Source organism: Cygnus olor, chromosome 4 (genome assembly GCF_009769625.2).
Source record: "Cygnus olor isolate bCygOlo1 chromosome 4, bCygOlo1.pri.v2, whole genome shotgun sequence".
In the NCBI taxonomy this organism is placed as follows: domain Eukaryota; kingdom Metazoa; phylum Chordata; class Aves; order Anseriformes; family Anatidae; genus Cygnus; species Cygnus olor.
Window position 1 is genome coordinate 31,770,166 of NC_049172.1, and position 16,061 is coordinate 31,786,226.

A 16,061-nucleotide genomic window follows, 5' to 3' on the forward strand; every position below is an offset into this window, starting at 1 on the left:
GAAACAAACAAACAAACAAACAAACTACAAAGCACCTCACAAAAAGATTTCTAACCTGTGAGACAGAAGCTGCTGTAAGTATAAAACCGCCAGTTCTGTCCCAGACAGAGCTGCTGTGCTGCAGTCAGTGTAATTGTGATTTAAGTATCCTAAAGATTGCCCCACTTCCTCCCCTTCACCCTCTGTGCACTCAGGACCGTACCCTAAGCGTTCCCTTGACTTCAGAAGTAAAGCTATGGCATGATATACAGACAAGAACTGAGTTTTAAGAAAATGTGCCAAAAACCAACCCTCAAATACTTTGTGATATATTCCTACGGTAGAGGAAATGGTTTATTTTATTAGCGCAGTATCCTGAAAGATTTCTGTAAGGCTTACCAGAAAGTGCAATGCACTCCAGCAAAGAGCCAGGCATAGCATCTTCCCTTCAGAGCAGGAAGCCTGTTCTCGGCAATTAAGTGCTTAGCGAGATCAGTCCTGAGCAATTACAAAGCCCACATCACAAATGGCTTTGAGTGTCACCTGAGAGCTTTTCAATTTCAATGGTAAAAGGAGATGCTAGCTAATGACCGTCTAACACAGTTCTGGATCATTCAGTGGTGTGAGACACTTTATTTATGCATGTGAGAACATGCAATAAATACGTAGAGATCACATCTCTAATGTTTCTTGTAGATGCAGCTTGCTTTCTAAATCCTGTCTGGATGATGTCAAGTCACACAGGTTTAATTCCCTCCCTGCCCCCCCACTCTTCAGCAAGTATTGCTATGATTTTGTTTTTATTAAAAGCCTCAATGGTATTTCGATGTAGCACTCTCCTTCAGCACAGGAGGACCCAAAGGTGAAATCAAGCAGCAGATGACTGCTGTGCTCACCCACAAAATGAGTAATCATTTACGCTCCGAGCTAAAATAAACACAAACAGAAAGGTCAGTGTTCTAATGGCTTTCTCCATTTAGCAACTTTGTTTTTTCTTTTAAACACACGTTTTGTAAAAACATTTCGAGCCTTATGAATGCCCATTTTATTTTTGTTTTCTTTGGAAAGCCCGAAGTGAAACATCTATCCTTTTCACTCCATGTCTTCACTACTTGCATTTCCCAGTGGCACTGGGGTGATGGTTACACTCCCCCATTACACATCCAGGCTTAACCACACAACTTTTCAAAAACCGCCCCACCACTAGAAGACCTGCAGCTCCAGATTTACACTTCCCGTCACCGCTTACAGTCACCAATGAACAATACTGCTCCTAAACACACACAATTTTAAGCAGTGGAGCTGCTCCACAGTTTTCCGTGGTTTTCTTTTATAAGTAGCTCCTTCATTTCAATGGCATGATAGCTTGAGCTCAAGCCTGAAATGCAATGCTCCACCTAGGGCAAGTGCTTATTTTTACTCAAGTAATTACAGAAAAAAGTTGACATTGACATTTACCAAAATATTTCAGAGCACATACACCACCCGCTGAGCTGAACATGAGAATTCATGCCTGCTAGTCGTTTTTCCCCTCAGACTATGACTGATTTGACTTATGCCTGACTTTCACAAAATTTCCAGATCTCTTTTAGAATTACTGTTGGTAGGAAAAACTCCTTACCACGCAGCTGAACTTCTATGCCTTTACCCATGCTATTACTGGTCTCTGATGAATGGACCCAGCAGGATAGCCTAGACTATTTCATAGTATTTCATAAGCTTCTTAAAACGTTATGCTTTGAAGGAAAATTCTCTACTAATGCTTCTGGAAGTCCACAAGGAGCTGGCTTCATTTCTTTTGTAGAGACCCCTATGAAAATCCCAGTTTAGTCCCCAATATTAATCCAAATGCTTCCTGCTCAACACCATCATCAAAACTGTTCCTAGAGCAGGAACATTTCTCTGCCTTCCAACAATCCCACTTACAATCTGGTTACTGGTCATGACCCTGCTGTTTATTGTATAAGTGAATCATAAGAATTATTGGAATTCTTATAAATCCCAGCTAAATAAAGGGGAAAATAAAAGCCCACCTGTAATCAGACACCGTGTAACTGCATGTTAATGGACTGTTCACTGCCCTTCTGGGATATGTAAGAGAAATTCTACAGCATTATACGCCATATCACGAGACCATTAGGCATTTTCAAATGAATAAATTCTATTTATATAATTACAGTAGTGACTACAGTTCATACCTTATGCACAGCAAGTAAAAAAAACACATTGGAATTTAATGTAAATATTAGTAATGCATACACTATGAAAAAGCAATTCATGTAGATTTAAAAAAAAAAAAACAAAAAAAAAACACCTTAACTTTAAGAAGGTTACCAGCCACGGTTACGTGGAGCATTACAATCTTTGAAAGCAGAACAGAAGCTGTTTACAAGGACCCAACAGTAATTGATATCCAACTGCTTTGGAGCTGGGCTGCAGACTGATCGTGTCCTGAAAGCTAGGCTGAAATCCCCTCTCAGTTGATGACTGCAGCAATAATGCTGTTGTTTCCTATGAGACTGGAATTTCACCCCGGTCTTTACATTCTTTGTCGGTTATAGCAGAGGAGCCAGAAGAAGAAAGACGATTAGAGAGCGGCCAAGGAGACTCACAGTTTAAGAACCCAATCTTCAAACAGCTGTAGGTCTAGGGGAGGGAGAAGGGGGGTTATAATATAGCTAAACAGAGTCTTACTGTAAAAATGGGAAAAAATGGCAATTTTGGTAGCAGAGCTGATCAGGATACTGAACACAGCTGAGAAAGAAGTGGATCTGAGCTTGAGTCCTTGGTGAAGACACCGTAGTATTTGCCTTTGACTAGAAAAGAAGGTGAGCATAGTGCATGAATGTGTAATCACATGTATAGCATGCCATTCCAAGAGCTGAACAATTTCTCTGCATACATTAAGACATTGCCGAAGAAAAATGACAACAAAACAATATTTTTTTAGCACTGAAACAATTAGATGAACTTGATTTCAAATCCAGCTTTACACATTCTTGATAAAAAGGCATCAACACTGCAGATTTTTAGCACCGACTGCTGGCTTACAACTTATTTGCAACAGACGAGTATAGAAATATGCCTTCTTTCACAAAGAGGCATCCTGTTTTAAGGCAATATCCAAAACAATACAGTGACCACAGGAACCGCACCAACGCCTGATGCTTTACAGCACTCACATAGTTCCAATTACTATGGGAAAGTAGGAACTAGATGGGTATTCATATTTGTTTTCCTCCTCCTCCCAGACACATGCCCTGGAAGACTGGAAATCTCTGATATTTATATGACACTAGCTTTGCAAACTGTTTTCCTCCCGTACCACTGAGAACCCCTCTGTAGCCATACCAACCACTACCAGTAGCAGAATGCTGAGGTATTGCAGGCTTTCCTTGAAAGTTGTTCGATACATAGCAAGTGTTTATGCAATCAATACAAATGAGAGATTTGTGAGCACTTCCCAGAAGGGAACTCAGAGGACCACAGCCAGATGCACTACTGCAGCACAGAGCACCCAGGCGAGGGCTGCTTTTGGCTATCAGAGAGAGGCAGTTTACCTATTTGTATCTCCCCTAAAGGATATTTTAAAAAAAGACAGTAACTTTTGAATATTAAGCATATCTGTCAAAGTAAGAGGTAAGTAGTTTGTTGTCAATATCCATCGCTTTGTGGCACTTCATTGTCCATTTTATTAATAGCTGAGGCACCCAGGTACGCAGCTAATAAATTAAAGCCCGTGAAGGATATCAGCAGAATCAATTATGGCTACAGGCAAGGAGCAGAACTGCATCACACCCCTACTTTTTAGTGATTTTAAGGGTGCGTGAGAATGTACCAACTGAGATTTTCAGGAAATCTATTACTCGGCTTACACAGTAAGCTATGCCTCGCGTCCTGTATGCCAGACACAGCGGTCCTGGAAAACAGCACACGAGGTTAAGAAACGTTACGCAACGCCAGTGAGTAATTTGTGCTTTTATAAATACAGTAGTGTACATCCTATATACAGGCGCCGTCCGCGGGCCCTCGGGAAGGCCGTCAGCCCGCCATCCACAGCAAGAAGGTAACGAGGATGGTGGGCAGCGTGGTGGAGGGCGCCAGGCCCAGGCAGACCACCGCCGCCAAGCCCACCAGCACCGAGGCGAGCACGCTCCTCTGGTCGCGGATGATCATCTTCACGGTCTCGCAGAACTGCAAAAAAGCACGCAGACAAACGCAGGGCGGCGGGGTTAGAGGGGCAGGAGGCAACACCAGACGGGCTTCTCCCCGCTACGCCCCCCGGTTCCCCGTCGCCCCCCTACCTTGTCGGTCTGCAGGCTGACCGGGGCGCCGTAGCGGCAGTAGGTGACGAAGTGCTCGCAGTTGTTCCAGAGCAGGCTGTAGGCCGTGGCTCCCACCAGCTTCTCGGCGCGGCGGGCGGCCTCCTCGCTGCCCACCAGGCGGTCCTTGAAGAGCCGGTCCATGTGGTTGACCAGGATGCTGCCGCCGTAGGCGAAGTCCTCCACCGTGTCCACGCGGATGCTGGCCGTCTTGGTGACGACGCCCAGGATGAGGCGCTTGTTGGTCACCACCCGCTGGATCTGCCGCCGGTCGTCGGTGAGGGCGGGCAGGATGTCGGGCATCAGGTGGGCCACGCGGTTCTCGCCCAAGTAGATGCCGAAGTGGACGAAGAGGGTGCGCGGCACCTCCAGCAGGTCGCCCCGCTGCAAGCACCCGGCGGCCGGCGGCGGCGGCGGCGGTGCCGGCGGCGGCGGCTCCCCCCGGTCGGTGTCGGCGGCGGGCAGCGGCCGGAGGTGTGCGAGGAGCAGCAGCTTCTCCAGCAGCAGCGTGGCCGCCTGCGGCACCGCCTTCTTCATGGCCTGCCGGCCGCGGGACACCTCGGCGCCGCCGAGAAGGCCCCGCCGCCCGGCCCCGCTTTTCTAGCCTGCCGGGCGGGGCGGGGCGGCCACCGGGGCCAGCCCACCGGGCCAGCGGCGAGCGGCGAGCGGGAAGAGACCGCCCCGCCGGGCCCCAGGGCGGCGGGCGGCCCCGGGGAAGCCGCCTTCGTGGATCTGAGGGGTAAATCCTGGCAAGAAACCCGCAGAGGAGCCGCTCTCTGCGGCCACAGCCTCCCTGGCCCCGACAACCCGCTGGGGCTGAAGGTGCGGCTTTCCCCATCCCGCTGCCTTCCAGCAGGTTGGCTGCGGCAGTGCCCCGTGTAATATCATTGAACCAGGAGCAACACTGCTGTGTAACACCATCCCACCTCACCAGAGACAAACCCATTTCACACAGCAATTTGCTTTTTGCTTCCCACTCGCTTTCTGTGATCCACTTTCACTGTGGCTTAAGGCCATGACACTGCCTATAAGGCCTTCGAGCAGTAGGACTTCTTTGATCACTCCAGCAAAAAAAATAAAAATAAATGTTTCAACATCCCTTTTCCCTAGGAAACAGCCCCAGCACAAATAAAAGGCAGAGGGGAGAGGCAGGACCCAGCAGGTGAGAGCCTCCTACCACCTGAGCCAAGGCCCAGGGAGGATCCTGGGGACAAGAACGATGAGGCTTATCATTGACCCAGAGCAATTTTTCCACCACTCCCCAGTGAAGAAAATATGTCATGGGTGTAGGTTACCCTGCTGCTCATCAACAGGAAATGAGCACTGGTATCGCCCTCCCCCTTGCCTCCTGCTCCCAGCAGAAAGAGCAGCTTCTTGGGAAACGCGAGGTTATTCTCTGCTTGGTTCAGCTGCAAAGAGAGGTCCACAGTAACCTTGTTTAGCCACTGGTAACAAGTGCTGAGGCTCTGGCCTGTAATCAATGGGATCAGGCATTTGGGATTTCCTCTGGAGAGTCTCAGCCAAATTTTTATGCAACAGAGGCTTAGCTCTCTTTCAATCCCCCTACTGCATCCCACACCACTCACAAAGGAGGAAATACCGTGTAGATGTGGTTCATGGTGGTGGTAGGAACCCTGTGGATTAGCCACCAGCCACACAGCTACTTAAAATCTTTTAAAATCCAGACATTTAAACATATTTGGAAGGTCTGAGGCTTTTGCTCATGCCTACAAGTAAATAAAAACAGGCACAGTTTTTTCTTTGCATTTCAGTGCATTTTTAAGGTTTTGGAGAAAAAGAAGAGATTAAAAACCTGTCCTACACAACAGAAGGGAGAGGAATTCAGCTGAACTCCCTGACAGAAACAGCTATTTCCTAACTGGATCTTTTACTTGGAGGCATCCTTTGTTTGCTTTCTTAACATTAGTGAGCTTTAATCCCCAAAATCACCAGGGTCCATTTCAAGTAAATCCAGAGAGGAAGCCAGGATGAAACTGAAGAAGAGGAATCACAATGAGGAGGAGACTTGAAGTCTTACTGCATGGGAGGGTTTCAAAGAAATAAGGTGATACACGTGACATTTCTTCAGTGTGACATTTCCTCATACCCAAAGCACTAATGAGCTTTGTCTCTCCCTGCCCCCCAAACCGCTCACCTTCAGGTTCAGAAACTCCCCTGCAATGAGCACTAAAGGCACTACACAGCCGACAGATCTGTGAAACAGCTTCACTCCTCCAGCTAAACACATACACAGTGGCAGCAAGTGAACACCACCCCAATAATGCTTCGTCACTACCATGAAATTGTCTGAGCATGCAAAACACTTAGTACAAACTCATTTCTGAATTATGCTTAATACAATAACGAACTCATTTCTGAATTAAACCATTCAGAATATTGAAAGGAAAACCTACACGCCATTTTCTGTAGTCAAATTCCAAGGGTTGCAACACCTCTTTCAAACTGCCACCATGCAAAATGAAATTTAAATGTATACTTACCATTATTTTTTTACTCTGCTCAAAGGTTAAAAAAAAAAAAAGCAACATATTTTAGCGTAAGAATCATTTCATTGGAGATGGCTAAATTGAAAACATACTTTTTGCCTCAAACTGGGACTCCAATGGCTGACTTCTTTCCCATCATCTTGGATCGCTTTTGTGCTGTAACTTTTATACCTTCAATTGACAGATTAAATTGCCCCAAAGCTGGCAAAATCATTTGAAGTGTTAAATATAACACAGCAAACAAAGTACTTGTTTGGACTGTTAGCTGCTATAGAACAATTTCATGATAGACCCCACGATTTATTCTTGAGATTTACATAAGATACAGTAATGAAGCTTTGGGAGGTGAAAAAAATGCTGCCTTTGTTTTGTATTGCATTTGAGCAGCAGCACAACAAATTCCCAGGTAAGAGGTGTGAGCCAGCTTCCATTACACTAAAAACTTAGTGCATCAGAAGGATCCTTGTTTTTAGAATTGTAGTCATTATTTCCATCCTGCCCTCACAGGTAACACAACAGGGAAAAAGCAGAAAAGAAAGGCAATTGGAAGGGTAAGTACTTGCCTATAAGAGGAACAGCCCTGGTTTAACAAGCAAGCAAAATGCATTTGTTAACTGATTGAAGTTAAGCCAATGCTGGCTGCATGCACACTCACCTCCCTGTACAATTTGTTTTAATCAAACTTTGTTTTCAATTGCTCAGTTTCTACTGTAGATTAACAGGCAAATGCAGCTTTAACAAGCTTTCAGGTCAGCTGGGATTGCTGGAACAAGTACAGGATCATGAATTACGAACATACTAAGGAGGATAAAAACTTTGGATAGGGATTTCTGGAGGATATGTTTTGCAAGAAAAGTATCTGAAAGGCAATGCCACTTGATTTAAGCTGGTGCACTGAAAGAAATAATGGACAGAAAACATGTTTGTGAAGGATGGTTTCACAGCATCCAAAAGGGCAATTCCACAGATAAAAAACCCCTTTGTATTCCCATATCCAATCCACTTGAACACCGTACAGTTCTTTTAAACAATTTACAGACTCTATGGTAGAGCTGTAAATGACCAACCCTCTACAACATCATATTGCTCTTTTCAGTTTTTGTATTTAACAAAGACCAGGGACAGAAGAGAGAAAATATGAAGGAAGAAGGGAAGCAACAAGGCAAAGCATGAAACTGCAAGTAAGTGAAACAACCCCCAAACAGAACATTAAGAACCTCTGAACTAAGTAGCACTGCCTTCCAGGAGAAGAAACAATTTAAATGACTTGAACAAATTAATACTTATAAATGTATACTTTAATTCTAAAATAGTTGCATACACATTTACAGAGTCACGTAAGCAGCATATACAGTAAACTACATATATTTATTGTAGCCTTTTTATCCTTGTAGGTTTGCTATTGAGGTCTATCACTTTTTTTTTTTTTTTAATTTCCTCTCAATACCTTTGTATGTTTTGGTAAACTAACAGGCTTTCAAATTATTAACAAGTTTTCTGAATGAACACAATGTAAACATGATAAAAACAGCACAGCCTTTTCCCTTTAAAATTATGAAGTTGGATACTTTTCTGCAACTGACTCATTTCGTGACAAATAGACTGAACCATGCTGAATACACAGGTAGAACGTACAACTGGCTAAGAGAGTAACATGTTTAGATGGATAAAGCTTTCACTTACACCTTCAAGTCTAATGAACAAAACCACAGAAAAAAGTGGGAACAATTCCTTGTGCAGTCCTCATTAAAATCAAAAGGCAAGGAAATTAATAATAATAGCACAGACTGAGATTTAGTAAAGTTGAAGAGAGTTTTGGTTTACAAAATACTTTTCATATTTTTTCCATGATATTATTAGTAACACCTCATTGTCAGCACTAAACAAGTAATACAGTCTCCCCAAAATAAAGGGGAAGATTAACTTCTGAATAAAATATGTCTGAACATACAGAGTAATATTCATATGGCTTCTGTGGAGGAAATACAGACAGCTATTGGGAGAGAATGTGCATCCTGATATTGTCATAGGCAGCATGACAAGGATCTTAGAGTTTCTGCTTATTTAAGTGAAACCGTCTAGGAGTATCCTAGTTTGAACATGGTAGTAATATTTTGCTGCTAGGGAGAAGGCTGGATGCAAAAAAGGAAATACAGAGGTGGTAACTGTCAGTCAGAACAGAAACAAGAGTGCACTTCATTCAGCACAGTACTCCTTCACAGCAGGAAACAAACCTTTCTGTGGAAGGCTTGCGGACCATTCTGTGGGAAAGGCAATGCAAATGACAGCCAAATAGACTTAATCCAGACAGGACTCTGGTACACAAAATGAAGACTTAGCAGGCCTGAAAGAAAACAAGGCACACCTGCACTGCCTGGTCCCCCCTTCTCCCTGCTAGGACTGCCTCATCACAAGAAAGAGTGAGCAGATAGTGTACTCACACCATTCTCCTGTCTGCATTTTCCAATTGATTCCCTTGCCAAGAATCGCAGTTTGTTACTGGTTAGTGCTTTTCAACTGATGGATTCATTAGTGAGATGTTGGAAATTACAATAAAGTAATCTGTCATTAATTGGACAAAGTGCTGGCAGTTCAGTGAATCACCAGCAAAGGTCAGTATTTACTATCGGTCACTATGTAATGGTAACAATTACATTTCTTTACTGCCCTATACTGCCCTTGTGCTTAGGGACATGGTTTAGTGGGTGATATTGGTGGTAGGGGGACAGTTGGACCAGGTGACCTTGGAGGTCTTTTCCAACCTTAGTGGTTCTGTGATTCTATAGGGAAAGCTGTTCTCTAGTGCTAACTTCTTAGTGACGCACATCAGCTTACCTAACTTCGCTCTATGCGCAGGTCAAATACAATTGACAGGAGTTCAACTATATCGGTCCATTTAGTTTTTAAATAAAGATTTAGAGAAGGAAAAGAGATGAACGGAACAGGAGGCAATTTTCATCATAGAACAAAGATTATCTTGTCTCATAATTAAATGTTGCAATTTGCTTAATTCTATTTTACAGGAAATAAATTAATTCTTCATCCAATGTATTATCTAGACAGGAAATGTTAGCAGTCACAGACAAAGCTGTTAGTCTGCTATTACTCAAAAGAGTTGCTAATCTGTGCCATTTAAGCTAAGCCTCAGAGAGAACTGTCACTGATTTCCCCTCTGTGACTTTTATAAGTCTGACTTAAGAAGCCAGTTCTTCTTTATAACATTTTGTATACTACTCAGTGTTAAAAATATATGTATCAAACACCTGTTATTCTATCAGTGATTTTAAATCAGGAACATTTTTAATCTGGAAATCCAGCAGCATCTGCCCAAGTGCTTTGCCCTGTAAGAAAAAAAAACAACCAACACTTCATCATTCTATTTAAATATATAACCGTTGTAAATCAAAACAGTTTAATATGGGATTTTTTTTTTCATATCAGTGTAAGAGTCCTTTCAGTGTAAGAATTCAGCATGTTTTACATGTTTAATGTGTATTTACCTCTACATACCTTTATAGAGATTTGGGGTGAGTTTTTAATCGAGACTTGAATTATATATTCACTCAAATTATACTTTTTCCATATGCTACATTTACCTTTTCATTTAATTACATTAATTCACAAGTGAGGCTTTCTAAGTAAGAAATACTACACAGTTAAGTCTTCCAGCATTTAATCCTTAAGATTGAATAGTTCCTTCAATTTGTTACCTACTGCTAAAATCAATTTATTGATTATTATTCAACTCTGCTATGCAATTCATACCTAGCATCACCTCACTTTGTGAACAAACCTATTGACTACCCTGAGATTATTTGTACACTTGAGCGTTTCTCAGCCTGTGGTGGTAGAACTGTGCTTTACTGTAGCTATAGGACTGCCATGTTAAGAGATCTCATCATCAGGTTTAGATGTTTCAAATATTTAATATTCAAAATTTACATTTGCAAAAAATTAATTTTATATTTGCATAATGTGGTCAACACAAAAGATCTATGCATGTATTTTTCTCTTTCAGATTTATATTAATAATAATTTAACAATATTAGTCATGGTTTAAGCTAGAGGAGTCAGTACACAGTTCCTGTGTGTACTAGGAAAAACTATCAGAACTGTGCAGTAAGTTCATATCCTCCAAAACAGCCTTTAAAAAAGCTTATTTACCTGGTACATCTAAAACCACAGGTAAGGACAAACTATTAATAGAATCTTCAGATCGGTTATCTTGTACGTATCTTTTTCAACAGATATTCTAAATCATCTCTCTACTTCACTATGCTGTTTTAAAACCTTAAAACAATGAAGTAGATAATGTATACTAATAGGAAATTAATAGGAACTAAAGAGTCAAAAAACAAAAGCTTACTGCTCCAGCTCATAAAGCTGGAAGAGACTGTGGGATATCTAGTCACAAAAGATAAGTGCATTAAATCAATACATGCCTGTGGGTCACTTCTCAGGGATGCTATGCCACCACCACCAAGGGAATTCTTCAGAACAAAATTTAATCCATGGATTCCTGGCAACTCGTACCTGTAAAATAAAGTTTACTTTTTTTTTTTTTTTTCTTTTCTCTCCAGGAGATTTTGTAGGAAAACACACACACACAAAAAACTGAACAACACACGAAGCAAAAGATAACATGCAAAAATTTGGATGCTCATGGTAGCATCCTCACTGATGACTCAAGTCTAAAAGTTAACTGATGGTTAACCCATGGCTTTCCCTGACTTCTTGTTCCTCACCCTTACCCCAAATCAACTGTATTTAACAGTTTTAAAAGAGGATCCCTCCTCCTCCTCCATACAGGAAGCTCCTTAGGCAAGAGGTTCAAATCCAGTGTGAGTTAACAAAAAGGACAGAAGGAAGTATTTTTAATATTTCCTACTTCCGATACTAAAAAAATACAATCACGTAGTTCCCAGAACTCACTTTTGCTGACGACTGCCTGCTGATTTGGAAGTCATGCTTTCCATTACTGAGAAATAACCATGAGTCACTAACTCAAACTCTTACAACTAATCATAGAGGATTTTATAACAAATAACAAGTAAAGCTACACTTCAACACTCTACTGGAGCCATGTGCTTTGTTAAGATAAAATTATCTTATTTTAGTGTGACAGACCGTTTTTCTGTTCCACTGCCTGCCTCTGTAAGCATTTTTCCATCCTTGCTTTTGGCTAGTACAGCTCCAATTCAGAAACTTTTGTACAAGTTTGTCAAATGGCTTTGTGGTTTCCTAACAAAGCTATTTCAAATTCCATAAATTGGTCTATATCATATTTCCATTTTCCTATCCCTTCATAGTTTTTCAGTGTTTTGTCTTCTTCCCTGTACTCTTCCAGTGCTTCTTGGTTTTTGCTTTCTTGCAATATTTTATTTATCTAAGGACTTGATGGCTTTCCTTTTTTTCCCCCTTAGTAAAAGATTTCATCAGAACATCGGCAAGATATGAGTAACTGAAAAAGACCTTATCCAACTCCTACTATGTCTCTGAACGTTTTGACTGCTACGGTTTAAATCATATTTCCTCCAACGCTGCCTGTATTTCTTTAGTCATCTATCTGATCTTCCTCCATTTGCAACAGATTCTTCAAAATATGTCCTCCAAAAGAGATGTAATTTCTTGAAGTACTATTGTACGGCTGATTCTGTCATTCTGAGGTTTTTCTCCAATCCCTTTTTGGCACTGTGAAAATTACAGCTGTTGGTGATACTCACTGCTCAGCATGCCCTTGTGTCCTTGGGAGATGAGCTAAACCTTTCGTGGAAGCAAATGTGGTCAACCTATGATTCTGTTGAACAGCCTGGCAAACGCTTCATTCTTGTTATGCTCTTGCAAGCACCAATCAGTATGTCTGCACCCAACTCCCAGGAAATGATTTGTCATTATTCTTTCTACTCTTTCATTCTTCTTTATTATTAACATTATTAGCTGTTATTAGCAAGAAATTTGCTGCTCTCATTCTGTTGACCTGCCTTTAAATCTGGTTGCCAGGCAACATTATCATGCTTAAAAGGCATATTCACTGGGAAAGCAGGATTTTATTTTATTTTTTAAAATTATTTTATATTTTTAATCCAACAGTGCTCTACCAGACAACAGGAATATGAAAAAATAAAGCAATTTCAACAATAAGTCATCTATGGAACTGATTAAATTTAATAATATAATCAACCACACAGCAAGGATCAGATAACCTTGCAAATTTTTCAATTAAAAAACCCTATGCAAATTACAAATGACGATATGCTATGAGAACTAGAGGTCTACCAAAACACTAGACTGTAAATTTTACTCTGAAAAACCTACAAAGAAACAACCATCATAATAGTCTTAAGCAGCAACAATACACCAATCACATTGCCATGCATTTACCCAACATCATTAAACAATTTAAGTTAAACTGAGTGAAATCTAAAAGAAAAGCTTTTGATTGAATTGCACAATCGCATAATGTTTAAGAGCTGCTTTTTAAAAGCACAGAAAACAAACTTTTCAAAGAATAAGGCTGTGACAGAAACCAATAATATAATGAAAGTTCACTGTTGTAGCTAAACTCCTATGCTTATGCTCAACGGGGGGGGACTGCTTAACTACTTCCCTTAAAGTGCTGTCCATACTTATTCAAAGAAGTTATGTTTCCCTGTGAATTTCCTTTTAAAAATACACAGAAATTATGTTATAAAAATTGCATTTTTTTATTTTATGTTATATTTATTTTATATTTATATTTTTAAAATTATTTTATTATAAAATTTATTAAAAATTTATAATTTATAATTTTATAATTTACAAAAAATATAAAAATTATGAAAAATAAATATTTTATATTTATATTTATATTTTGTATTTTATTTTTATATTTTTATTTTTTTAATGCAAATTTATTGCATTTATATTGATAAAAAGACATCATTCTTCTTGTAAGAGAAAAGCAGAAGCTGAATACATAAAAAAGATGTTTGCACATGAAATATACTGTAGAGAGCTACATGAGGTTTTTTTCCCCCACATAACAAATACGTATACAAAAAAATCAATTAATTTAAAAGCGTCTGTACCCACAGAAAAGTAGTTTTGTTTTTCAGCTCCTAGTAAAAATATCCCATAGAAAGGAATCAGCTATCATATTGTTTTTCTGAGCACTGGAATGTTCTCAAAAGATAGAGAAGATAACCATACTTTAGAGAGAGAAGACAAAACCAGCAAGTTCTCCCACGATAAATGGGCAATCCTTCTTAAATAACTGACCTGAGACCAGAAATGAAAAGTTTCTTATTCTGTTTCTTCAAAAATCCTCAGAAAGAACTGTATATCTGTGAGAAGTTTTAATAGAGATACAATCCTATATAATGGAAATATATAACTGCAGAACTGAGGATGAAAGCTGTGTATAATTCTAGTGCTGTTAAGAGATGAAAGTTATCAATATGGCAAATGATATATAATAAGCTAGTCAAGTTTTATCTATTGAAGAACTTTCCCTTCTCCAATCATATTCACTCTCTAGTACTTCTTTAGAATGACCACCTCTCCATTTATAAAGACTCGTTTATGCAACACCACACATATAACCTAGTCTTAGAAAGAGAGAGGGCAAAATGCCTAAAGAAAAAGTCTTTCATATGCATGAAAAAAGTCTTTCACATGATCTTGTGGATGCCCTGCACCTTACTGTAGCATTGATGTTATTTTTAAAGGCAGTACCTGTCAGAAGACTTGTATGTGCATATGCAGAATTCAAGACTTGACATCCTTTTCTAAACTTAGAGCCAATTTCTGTCTGCATACAACTCTCTGTTCCTTAGCTTCACTTAGATTAGTCTAAGTTTTCATGTTGAGCTTGCACATCACTACTATGCACCAGAAAAACCCTGATTAACTGTTGTACCTCTCAACAGTTACTCTCCATGGGTTGAGGGGGAAGGCAATTGCATAGACTTGTCTTTATCCCTGAATGATTATCTTTTGTTACCTTGTTACCTGAAAACTTGGAAGCTTCCAAGCTTTCAGTGATCTCTATCAAAAATAATCCCCTCTTTTACTCTGGTTTGGTATATCTATTTAAATAGCCTTAAGGAAAAAGAATGAAAGGCAACTGGCTGACAATCTCTGCTCTATACTGAGGCAGAACTGTGGTTGGTATGTTTTTAATATCAAAAATAATACATTTTTAAACCACTCACATTTGAAATGAAGGAAAATGAAAGAATAGGATAGCCCTTTTTATTACAGTAAAAACTAAAAATAAATAACTCAAAAGCAACTACAGAGTCTGAAGCACATGAGCATAATCATAATTCTAAACATTTTCACAGAAGAATCTATTCTCCTCCCTCCCCCCAAGCAGTTTTTCAATTCACTCACAGAGCTCCATTATCACATCATTAAAGGAAGCCAAAACCAGGAACAGATAATCTAATTAATCAAAATTAATTGGCTTTACCCAGACACAGCATATTTCAACTTTTATTTATGAACATAAACAGCATTAAGGAACCATAATGAATCAATTTCTATACATATAATTAGGAGGCCTGACTTTTTTCCCTTTCTCCACTCATTTCAGAGGAAATTCAATTTTCTTGATATTAGAATTCATTAGTTTCATAGATTTGTTAGCACTTATGAAACGGGCGAGATCTGCATTGATCTGCTTATCAAGAGAAAGAACAGCACAACTCACAAAGCAAGAGTTAAAATAGTTCCACATTCTGAGCTTTGAGATGCACCCTTCTGACTCAAGCTCTCTGAATAACCAAAAAGACAATAGTTTCCCAGCACCCACAGAAATACATGATTTTGGCAGAATGTCCATTGTTGCAGAATAATTGACTTTATATCAAAACAGGTTTTAGAAGACTGAAGAGTTTGTTGCAATATCGAAGTTCTTGTTGGTTTTTAATGAGACACTGAAGTTTAAAACCTGTTGACTGTTTTACTGGACATATATGGATGAGCACTATTACCTCATTCTACAAGAGCAGTATGTTTCACTTGCCAGGCCCCAGGAAAGATCTGAGCATCATCCCTTGGTAGCATGAAAACAAAAATGTTATGTATGCTGTCTACTGGCAGAGGACTAGGATGCATCCTCTTTCATACTTTAAGAAATTAACTGTGTTTTTTGCTTAAAATTCTGGTTTGGTGTATGTGGCAAAAAAGCAGGTGATAGCAAGATACTTAAAGGAATATTTTCCCTAAAGTAAGTGAATTCCTTAAAAGTTAAATTGTTTTGCAGAGACAG

At 39.9% G+C, this 16,061-nt stretch overlaps 2 protein-coding genes across 4 annotated transcripts in view; both read right to left on the reverse strand.

Moving 5' to 3' along the window:
- Nucleotides 1-2,929: 2,929 nt before the first annotated feature.
- LRAT (lecithin retinol acyltransferase) lies at nucleotides 2,930-4,912 on the reverse strand. Its single transcript, XM_040554521.1, has 2 exons — nucleotides 4,284-4,912; nucleotides 2,930-4,173 (listed from the first exon to the last, which is right to left on the reverse strand). The coding sequence occupies exons 1-2, from the start codon at nucleotides 4,836-4,838 to the stop codon at nucleotides 4,021-4,023; spliced, it is 708 nt and encodes a 235-aa protein (XP_040410455.1). The 5' UTR covers nucleotides 4,839-4,912; the 3' UTR covers nucleotides 2,930-4,020.
- Nucleotides 4,913-8,088: 3,176 nt separating this feature from the next.
- LOC121068956 overlaps nucleotides 8,089-16,061 on the reverse strand; it is a 59,358-nt gene continuing 51,385 nt past the window's right edge. For 2 of the 3 annotated variants that reach the window (XM_040554523.1, XM_040554522.1), the window contains exons 19-20: nucleotides 11,251-11,341; nucleotides 8,089-10,149 (exon numbers count right to left, since the gene is read on the reverse strand). In XM_040554523.1, coding sequence (XP_040410457.1) covers nucleotides 10,075-10,149; nucleotides 11,251-11,341 — 166 coding nt within the window. In that variant the 3' untranslated portion in view covers nucleotides 8,089-10,074. Of the gene's footprint in view, nucleotides 10,150-11,250; nucleotides 11,342-16,061 lie in introns of those variants that run through there. The other variant, XR_005819164.1, reaches the window with a different exon arrangement.